This window comes from Photinus pyralis, unplaced genomic scaffold, assembly GCF_008802855.1.
Source record: "Photinus pyralis isolate 1611_PpyrPB1 unplaced genomic scaffold, Ppyr1.3 Ppyr1.4_LG2, whole genome shotgun sequence".
In the NCBI taxonomy this organism is placed as follows: Eukaryota; Metazoa; Arthropoda; class Insecta; order Coleoptera; family Lampyridae; genus Photinus; species Photinus pyralis.
Genome location: NW_022170403.1, coordinates 25,884,138 through 25,894,825, shown reverse-complemented (window position 1 = coordinate 25,894,825; position 10,688 = coordinate 25,884,138). Strand labels below are relative to the sequence as shown.

Genomic DNA, 10,688 nt, shown 5'->3' with positions numbered 1-10,688 from the left:
TATAGTAAAAATCAGTTGTGCGCATGCGCAGACAGCGCTATGGCAACTTTCTTATTTATGGAGGTATTTCTTTGAAATTTTACCCAAAGATGCTATTAGTGTAAGCAAACGTATCGCATATTGTAAACAGATTAACACTGCAGTACTTGCGTGGGGTTACTGCCTTTTTTAAGTGTTATATTTTGGTAGTGGAGATGAGTTCAATCTTCCGGAGTTGGCTATTTGCGACTAGACATCTGCGAAGTGTGATAGAGCAAATGCACGTATTTTACAAAAATACAATATTACGAAATGGAGCAAGATACAACCACGTGTATCAACAGATTAAAAAGTAATCGTAAACGATTTACAAAAAGCGCATTTCCACTTGCATTCATTTCCCATTTGAATCGTAAAAATCCGGCCACAAATATGAAACATAGCGTTGCACAATGTGCAATCCATTTTTGACGTGCTACTTCAATTTCTGTTTATAAGAAGAATTTCATTTCAATGCTTCTCTAAATAAGAAAGTTGGAATTGCGCATGCACAAATCTAAATTTTGAAACTAACGTTAGATTTTCCTTTATTCCAAGCCCCTATGTATCAAATTTCATTCAAATACTTTTATAAATAAAAAAGTTTGCAATTCGGTTTATAAATGGTCGAGATGCGAAAAGGGGACTGTGAATTTTGAATCGATTCGACTCAACTTTTAGCATTGCGTATAATAATAATAATAATACCAAAGCAGATAGGTCGGAGTCAATGTCATCAATAATCTCGATAGAAAGTCCGAGTGTTAGCCTTGGGCAGCAAGGTCCACCTATAAAACACTGGAATGACAATAGTTGTGGCCAAGAAACAGAGGATACTGACTCTGCCGATACCGAAGCATCGCAATCACAACCAAAAAAACCAAAGAACCCAAGAGGGTGGCCACGAGGCAAACCAAGAATAAACCAAAGAAAAGATCCGGAAGTGACAACCTACGTCAAAAAGAAAAAAAAAGATACTTAAACTGAGTTAAACCTAGCTGTTATAATTGCAAACGTGATATTTAACTGTGATATTATATGTTAGGATTAAAACCTGTGATACTTAAGTTGTAAAAGTCCCGTATACATACATAATATATTTCTTGTTTGTTCTAGTCCGATATATTTTTTTAGTGATAAACAATCAATCAGATTGTCAGACACATAATTAATTTTAACTAAGTTATGTACGAAAAGATAATTCAATGGAACGCACGAGGGATTAGGACAAAATACGATGAGGTATTCCCTGGCAGAGCAAATAGAACCGGTGATTATTTCAATCCAAGAAAGCAAGCTTAACGCGAATGAAGTGTTTCGAATGACAAATTACGAGGTGCACAGGAAAGATGTTCGAGTGGGCCCTGGCGAGAGAAGCCGAGGAGGTGTAATGAACCTCGTGAGGAAGGGAACAATGATGAAACAAATTCAGCTAAATACGTCGCTCCAGGCCGTCGCTACCAAAATAAATATTGGAAAAAAGTTCACCGTTTTAAATCTATACTTACCTAACTCATCATGGTCTGAGAACGATGTAACGAACCTGGTGTCGCAAGTGTCACAACCCCTTATTCTGGTTGGGGATTTTAACTGTCATAATACGGTCTGGGGATCGTCACAAACAACTCCAAAAGGAAGCCTAATGGAAACAATTATCAATGAAAACTCTTTAATCATACTAAATAATGGACAACCGACTTACCTTAACGAAGCAAGTGGTAGATTTAGTGCAATAGACTTATCACTAGCTTCCCCAGCCTTGGCACCACTGGTCCAATGGACAGTTCTAGAGGATGCTCATCATAGCGATCATTTCCCTATTCTAATGCAGTTAAACATTAAAAAATTCGACAGCAAGAGAGTATGGAAGTATAATACCAAAAAGGCAGATTGGGCAAAATTTGAAGAATGTGTACAAACACCCAACGTGCTGCAAACCTCAATTGAGAACGCAGCCGAGAACGTGAGGATGCAAATAATGACAGCTGCATCGAAAGCTATACCGAGGTCAGGAGGGAAAACGAAGCGGCCCCCGGTGCCCTGGTGGAATGCTGAAATTAAGAACCTTAATAAAACAAAAAAACAATTGCTGAATATATTTAAAAGGCACCGTACGAGTGAAAACTGGGTGAAATTTAAGATCGCACGGGCAAGAGAAAGGAGTGCAAAAAGAAAGGCACAGAGAGAATCATGGCAGGAATATACATCTACACTGACCCACTTCAGCTCTCAAAGAGAAATGTGGAAGAAAGTGGGGTGTATCATCGGATCTACCAGACCACAAAGGGAACACACCCTATTAATAAATGGAACAGCCGTGAAAGAACCAGAACGCATAGCCAAATACCTAGTAGAATTCTTTCGGGAGATATCCAGCGATACACAGTACAGTGAAGAGTTTAAATCTCAAAAACAAATCAGAGAATCTGTACCCCTAAACTTCCAAAGCAGCAATCAAGAATCCTATAACACACCCTTTGATATGACCGAAATGGAAAGTGCGCTTGAACGGTCCAAAGATACGGCCCCAGGGCACGACGAAATATCCTTCAGCATGCTGAAGCATCTGCCCCCTGAAGCCAAAAATGCACTGCTGCAGTTATATAATAACATATGGAAGGGCAACACTTATCCAGAGTCGTGGAAACTTGCAACAATTATACCGCTGGCAAAGGAGAATAAGAACAATTCACAACCGGAAAATTTTCGCCCAATTTCCCTTACATCATGCTTGTCCAAGATTATGGAGAGAATGGTTAATAATCGATTAGTGAGTATGCTGGAGAAGGATGGTCGAATAAGTAAATATCAAGCCGGGTTCAGGAAGGGACACTCGACAGTGGACCAACTCCTTTATTTAGATTACATTGTCAAGGGGGCTTTCACTAATACTGAACACGCCACTGCGGTATTTTTTGATATTAAAAAAGCGTACGAGTAGATAAGGGGCCACCTATGCGAGACTGTCACATGGCGCAGCAGACAGTGAGGTTCAAGCGCACGTGCGTTGTGGTGTCTGCGTCGTCTTGGCATCTGACCTTCGGGGCAGTTCGAGCAGAAGTATTTTGGTAGTTGGCCCAGGGGTGCGAATCATATTTTAGTTAGGGGTAGGTTCAGGGGTAGCTCAAATGCCCTAGGGGGTTATTTATAGAATATAAAAGGAACTTTATTTGTTACTTCCTTCAAAGTCGTAGAAATCCGTCCGTTCCTTTAAAATTGCGGAAAGCCATCGTGGCGTTGCCATACTAGTGGATAGGTACCTATGAAAAAAATTTATTTTGGATAAGTACAAATAATAATTTCAAGTTATGTTTTTAAAAATAGGCTCTTGCATAAAATTGCACAATCCATATTATCGTCTGACCACGTGACAAATGTCTAGTAGGTAATGCATTCTAATAAAGGCAGTACACCTGCAGTAACTCGTTAGTAGGAAGACGAGGTTCGAAGTGATAACGTGCTTGTGATTCGTTTCAGCAGAAATTGAATTTTTTTTCTGGGCGCGCACTTAACCCATATTTTGGTACCCTCGAGCGACCCCAAAATCAGCTTTTGTATTAGAATTCGAAATCTGCCTTAGGAAAAGTAGACTACCATCGATAAGATTTTTGTTAAGTGGAAGTCTTCCGCTTGCTATAAGAAGCTAAACGTTTTCTCGATTTAGTGATTAGTCTGTTTCATCCCAAGCGCAGCGAGTGGCGGATGTTAATTACTGTAACTACGTTTTAGTCGACGATTTGTTGAAATGTTTATAAAATTTATATGATCGCTTTACTACCTTCAACAATAGAAATTAAAAATTCGTAGGCTGGTAAAATCTCCCAATATTACGAAAAATTGCACAATCGAGTTAATTATTGCAAGAGCTTTTGCAAGCACTGGAGCATCGTAGACATTCCATTTAGTACGCATATGCAGCTCAACGGCTTGGTTCTGATTGCGTGTTTAGACTTCCATTAATTATCTAACATTGCATCATCTTCATCAGGTGACACCTGTAATCCTACGGCGGTAATCAGTATCCGTTTGAGCGTTAATGCAGGTAGTTCATATTTTTCTTTGTAAAGAATATCGTCTACGTAGTACGTGTAGTCAAAAATTACATATAGATTAGATTAGGTGTACATTGTCTTCAAGCAATTTTCATTGAAATTTGAAGACTTGGAATTTATCCACTTATATCAGCCTTTTTCCGATCACGTGATTATTCGCTTTCTATAAAAAGCTAAACGTTTTCTCAGTTTGTCAGTTTAATTTGAAACGCCGTTAGTGACGTATTTTATAACAACTGGGATAAAGTATAAAGTACCTATAGCATCAAATAATTATAAAAATTTATGAGCGCATTATTATACCCTGCACGATAGTAATTAATAGTTCAGTCAAATCAATTATTACGAGAAAATTTAAAAATCGAGTTATTTAACGGGTCAGTTTTTACAATCTGGGTGACGAATTCTTTTTAGTGCGTAACCGCAGCTTAACTGTGCCCTTTGGTTTAGCTATCGACTTTCTATTAAAAATTATACTTTTAGATAAGGTGAATAATTAAATTACAATTTAATTAACAAGTAACAACTTGCAGAAGAATCTAAACATGCCCAGTTTTGTAATTGAGAAGGAGTTTGAAAAGAACGTTAGAAGATTTGGTTTAAAAGGGCGAACTATTCAATTTAAGTTAAAGCAAATACCACCAAACGAAAATGGCATATTATGGATTAAGAATGCAATCAGACAAATCGTCACCTATGCATGCGATAAGATTTCGGCTGAAGATATGGTCGGGTTTACTTTTTGTTCTAAACAATTCTGTCGCGGAAGGGGTTATTTGAAGTTTCAACGCGCTGATTCGGTATATTTTGAAGACATATGGGAGATGATTTCGTCTATATACCAATCAAATTCTGAGGGATTGAGCACAGAAACTTTTTGTTTGGAAGTGACCGTTGTCCGTACCCCGATAGGCAGGGGGAGAGCTTCTAACAAATACAGTAGTTTTGAGGAGGAATGTAAAGCAAGGCAAGGAATTGTTTACATTAAAAATGTAGATAATTTATGCTTACCTAGAGCTCTTGTCGTTGCAATAGCCAATGCAACTGATGATTCTGATTATCAAAATATACGCAGGGATGTAGCTCAAATTCAATACAAAAAAGCAAAGCAATTAATGCAAGAAGCTGATATTGCGATTGGAGCAAACGGAGCAGGTTTACCTGAATTAGAAAAGTTTCAATCCCATCTAAATAATTTTAAAATTGTAGTTTATAATTATGGTACGAAAGGGCGCGATCTCCTTTTTGAGGGTGCTTCTGACGCATCACTAAAAATTAATTTATTGTATCATAATAATCATTACAATGTAATAACCTCACTAACGTCTGCCTTTGTATGCCGGTATTTTTGCGATAAGTGTCACGTGGGCTATAATAATAAATTCGTTCACAAATGCCCCGGTGTTTGTTCATCATGCAAACATTCTCCTCCATGCGATCGCGATCAGTCAATAAAGTGCTCAGACTGTTGCAGATATTTTGTTTCTAAAACATGTTTTGACAATCACAAAGAATTAGGCTACAGAGATCATAAATCGATTTGCGAAAAATTCTTTAAGTGCCGAACTTGCTATAAAACAGTTCGAGAAGGGAAGGATCACATGTGTAACTCATATTATTGTAAAAACTGTAAGCAAAACCGGCCAGCTGATCATCTTTGTTATATGCCTGTAGATAATTCAGCGCCAAATTTAAAAAAATTTTTATTCATTTTCTACGACCTTGAATGTACGCAAGACAAAAAATTTAGTGAGTTGAAAACTTTACATGAGCCGAATTTGTGCGTTTTTAATCAAAGGTGCGAGGTGTGTTTAAATGAACCCTTGGAAAAAATGATTTGTAACAACTGCGCTGTACGACAGCAAATCCTAAAATTTTCCGATGTTATTGAGAGATTTGTTTATTACATTTTAGAAATAAAAAGAAGGTTCAAACGCGTCATCGTTTTGGCTCATAATGGGCAGGCGTATGATCACCAATTTATTTTAAATTATATTTTAACCAAAACTCAATTTAAACCTGAGATGATTATGCGAGGGTCTAAAATTATTTCTATGTATATCGATAATGTCACATTTTTGGATTCCTTAAACTATTTTCCAATGGCTCTATCGAAACTACCCAAAGCATTTGGTTTGAATGATAACTTTCAAAAGGGTTATTTCCCATATTATTTTAATACACTTGAAAATCAATGTTACACAGGACCTTATCCTGATATGCAGTACTATGGGCCAGATTCTATGATGGCAGACGATCGAGAAAAATTCATTCTTTGGTATAATGAAAACAAAGGCAACGCGTTTGATATGCAAAAAGAAATTGTCTCGTACTGTGTATCTGACGTAAATATTCTAACATTGGCTTGTTTAAAATTCAGAGATTCGTTAATTAAAGCGGGGAACGTATGCCCATTTTCAGAAGCTTGCACTATTGCTAGCTCGTGTAATAAACTGTTTCGTCGAAACTTTTTGAAACCGGATACTATTGGTTTGATTCCGAGACATGGGTATCGTTATAGAGATAAACAATCAAAGATAGCAATTGAGTGGTTAATATGGGAGGAAAAAGTAAGAGAAATTAACATCTTGCACGCTGCTAAAGGGAAGGAAATGGTACTAGGTGGTTTATCCGTCGACGGGTATTGCGCAGAAACAAATCAAGTCTTCGAAATGATGGGGTGTTTCTACCACGGCTGCACAAATTGTTTTAAAAACGATCGTGATAAACCAGTATATAATAACAGCGACGAGACCATGAATCTAAGATATGAAAATACCCGTTCGAAGATCGATCATTTAAATCAACTAGGTTACGAGGTCATAGTGAAATGGGAATGCGAATTTAATCAAGAGAAAAACTCCGATATGACTCTGTACATATCTGACCATCCGCTAATCAATTTTGCCCCTTTAAATGCGAGAGATAGTTTTTACGGAGGTCGCACAGGAAACATCAAGTCTTACTACCAAGTGAAAGAAGGGGAAAAAATAAAATATATTGATATCTGCTCATTGTACCCCTGGGTTTGTAAGTATGGAAAATTTCCGCTAGGACACCCCAAAGTTTTACTCTCGAATGACTTGATCGATCTAGATGTTACCAAAGTAGACGGCATCGTTAAATGTAAGGTATTACCTCCGCAAAATTTATTTCACCCGGTACTTCCAATAAAACTAAATAATAAATTAATGTTCCCTCTGTGTTTCTCTTGCGCCAAGAGCTTTAATCAGGGGGAATGTTGTCACAACACAGAGGAGAGAGCCATTGTGGGAACTTGGGTCATTGACGAACTTGTTAAAGCTTTAGAAAAGGGGTATGAAGTTCTACAAATCTACGAAGTTTGGGATTATAAAACCGAACAATATGATGGGAAGACAGGGGGATTATTTACAGAAATGATGAATAAATTTATCAAAATTAAACAGGAAGCGAGTGGATGGCCCTCGAACTGTAAAACTTTCGAACAGAAAATTGCATATATTGCTCAATTTTTTGAAAAAGAAGGAATTCATTTGGATTTTGATAGTATTGTAACTAACCCAGGTCTGCGCTCATTGGCAAAACTTATTTTAAATTCATTTTTTGGTAAATTTGGGCAACGGGAAAATCAACCGAAGACAAAAATTGTTAAGCAGTCGACCGAACTGTATTCACTACTATTTGATCCAGCAATTGAAGTTGTTGGAATTTTACCAATAAACGAGGAAACATTGGTAGTCAATTATCAATACAAAGAGGAATCATATACTCCTTTAAGTACAGTTAATGTTTCAATTGCGGCGTACGTCACAGCACAAGCACGTTTAAAATTGTACTCCTACTTGGATCAATTAGGGGAAAGGGTTTTGTATTTTGATACCGATAGTGTTATTTATATTTCACGAGAAGGCGAATATGAGCCCGAAACAGGCGACTGCCTTGGTGACATGACCAATGAGCTGGAGTGTTACGGACCAGGAAGCTACATCACCGAATTTGCGTCGGGTGGTCCAAAAAATTATGGATTTGTGGTCTACTCTCCTACTCAAGATAAATGTTTTCAATCGTGTAAGGTAAAAGGCATATCAATTAATCATGAAGTATCAAAATTGGTAAACTTCGACACGATGAAAAACATGATAATTAACGAAGAGCCGCCTCAGAAAATATTGTATAAGAATTTTGAAAGAACCGCAGAACATCAGGTTTTAACTGTCCAAAGAGAGAAAATATTCCGACCGAATCTATTGAAAAGGTGTTTCAGCAGTTACGAATCGTATCCCTATGGATATAAAAAATTTAAAACGGAAGAAGATGAAGACAATAGGAATCGCGGGTCATCATTTCCCGAAGCATCTATATATCTCCAACTCCAACAAGAGCAATGAGAGGAAAAGTTTGACGAATTAGTGCGTACCAGTATAAATTTTGTGATACCTACACCTACCTATACTTACGCATTTTATATTGACTTACAACAAACTACAAGTAAACCAATAAACTAGTTAGGTGATATTGTAACTTACCTATATAATAATTAGCGAAATTCCGTTTGTTATATTTGCGATGTGTGTTTACAAGACAAATAAAAAATGAATAGGTTTTCTTTTCTTTTACCACATCGGCACCAGTGATCCACCTACCTGTAAAAGAATAAATGGTAAGTTACATCAGGTAATTCTCCTTTAGGTAGATTTCTATCTATTTACCTAATGTAATGGTACCAGTACCTACATTTATAGGTACTTCCAAAAACACTCTAACTTTCGTAACTATAAAGCAATTTCGAACAAACTTTAAGAGATGGTGTAGCTCATAAGTATCTCGGACAAGTTTGTGGATCAGTCAATTCCGTCATACAACAACAACAAAATGGCGGAAAGATATCTACCTATACCTGATCGGCAGAGCCGAAGGGGATTTTGATATTAAAAATCACTTCTATCCTCTTTATAATTACCTTAATTCTAACATTACAAATGGCATTTTAAGTTAGGAATGTAGCGTTCCATTTTATCACGTATTTGATAGTAAACTTTTATCTTGATTTAGCATTAATTACGTCAATTGTTGGTTAAAGGTTGTTCCATATTTTGAAGGTGTTTGAAAAGTCTGGAAAGGAGTGTGACTGAATATCACTACGCTCCATCATTTGGCTAAATTAATGTCATCATCCCCTCCTACTACTCTACTGACACTGTTTTCGACAATCGAACACTTACGCTTCCTCAAATGGATTGGGTTTGTTAATAAAAACATTAAAAATCAAGATTTTTATACATCAATTCCATTCTAGATAGCTGGTTAAATAGAACTCAATCTAGTTTCAAAGGTACTATCAGACAAAGTTTCTATAATTTTGAAGGGGAAGGATCTTTTAAGACCGGTGAGAATACTCGCATTCGCACGCGTTTTTCATGAGTTAAAGGAATAATTAAAAACAATGTCCTAGTGTCATCGCTATTGCGGTGAGTTCGAATCTCACAACTTGCCAATTTTTTAGTAGTACAAAACATATCCTGATTACCAAGCTTCGTAGGGCATGTACCTAAAGTTGGCGGTTCCGGCAGTGTACCATGACTGTCGTTAGGTGACGCAGACGGCTGTTGATGTGATCTAAAAACGTCTGTACCTCGGGAGTTTCACCATAAATAAGTGTTCAATTGGACAGCTCAATGAAAGTTCGTCAATAAAGTCGCTCAAAAGTGACATCAGACTTCAATGAAGTCAATTTTAGTTAGAAAGAAAAAGAAAACCGTACGTTCTGATGCAGCGATCTGTGCTCGTCATAAGGAAAGCAATTCTTTTGATACGACTATCACTACCGTATGGTTCTAGTCTGGGAAGATCAGGAATTGTTTCATAATGCGATATGCATTCCACCTTTCATCAGAGCTTTTTTCAAAATATTTATTGAAATACTACTCCTTAGAGTATAATTGCTGTGGTTGCTGTAAAGATCGTTTCCAAGGTCTCCCAGCGAATATAATCTACCGATCCCGATGCTCAACAAGTAACCCACTTAACGTACAGGTCATTTATTTTGGGGTTAATACCTTCTCACTCGATTGGTTTGATGACAACTAAACTAATATTTATTGAAGGTCTCAAACGAGATGGGGTCGATCGTTTACTTGTCGAATTCTTCAATTATCGCTGTAGTAAACACGCCGCTGGTTTACCCATGTCCAGCTCATAAGTTAAATCAGTCCACAACCAGTCGTATCCCCATTCCCCTCACGCAAAATATTCACTGCAATACCGACGCATTGACTCATTTTTACGGTTGATGAGTATAACCTCTACAATATAGGGTATTTGATATTCATGTTTTAAGGCGATACTAAATCGCCCGCCTAATTTTACGACGAAGCCAGTTACATCAGATTTACCTAATAGGTCTACATTCGCTCGCTTGATCTACATACCCAAATAGTAAATACATTCGACTTGTACTGTAACAGGAGATCCGTCTGATTTAAAGTGAGGTGTTTCTGATTAAACTCAACGGCGCGAAGAAATAAGATCAGCTGTCCTGGAACACTCGCCCTTAAATCCGTACGCACACGCTTAATTAAACGCGAATGGAACCACAGACCAAGCTTAATTGCAAACTCCACTGAATGTAAATCGCAC

The 10,688-nt window shown here is 37.3% G+C and overlaps 1 protein-coding gene across 1 annotated transcript; it reads left to right on the top strand.

Annotated features, from left to right (window-relative positions):
- The first annotated feature begins 6,682 nt into the window (after nt 1-6,682).
- Nucleotides 6,683-8,440, top strand: LOC116163905 (probable DNA polymerase). Its single transcript, XM_031478036.1, has one exon. The coding sequence runs from the start codon at nt 6,683-6,685 to the stop codon at nt 8,438-8,440; it is 1,758 nt and encodes a 585-aa protein (XP_031333896.1).
- The last annotated feature ends 2,248 nt before the right edge of the window (nt 8,441-10,688 follow it).

Bases quoted from the DNA above. Each gene is read 5' to 3' on its own strand.
- LOC116163905 (XM_031478036.1), top strand. From the start codon at position 6,683: ATGGTACTAGGTGGTTTATCCGTCGACGGGTATTGCGCAGAAACAAAT.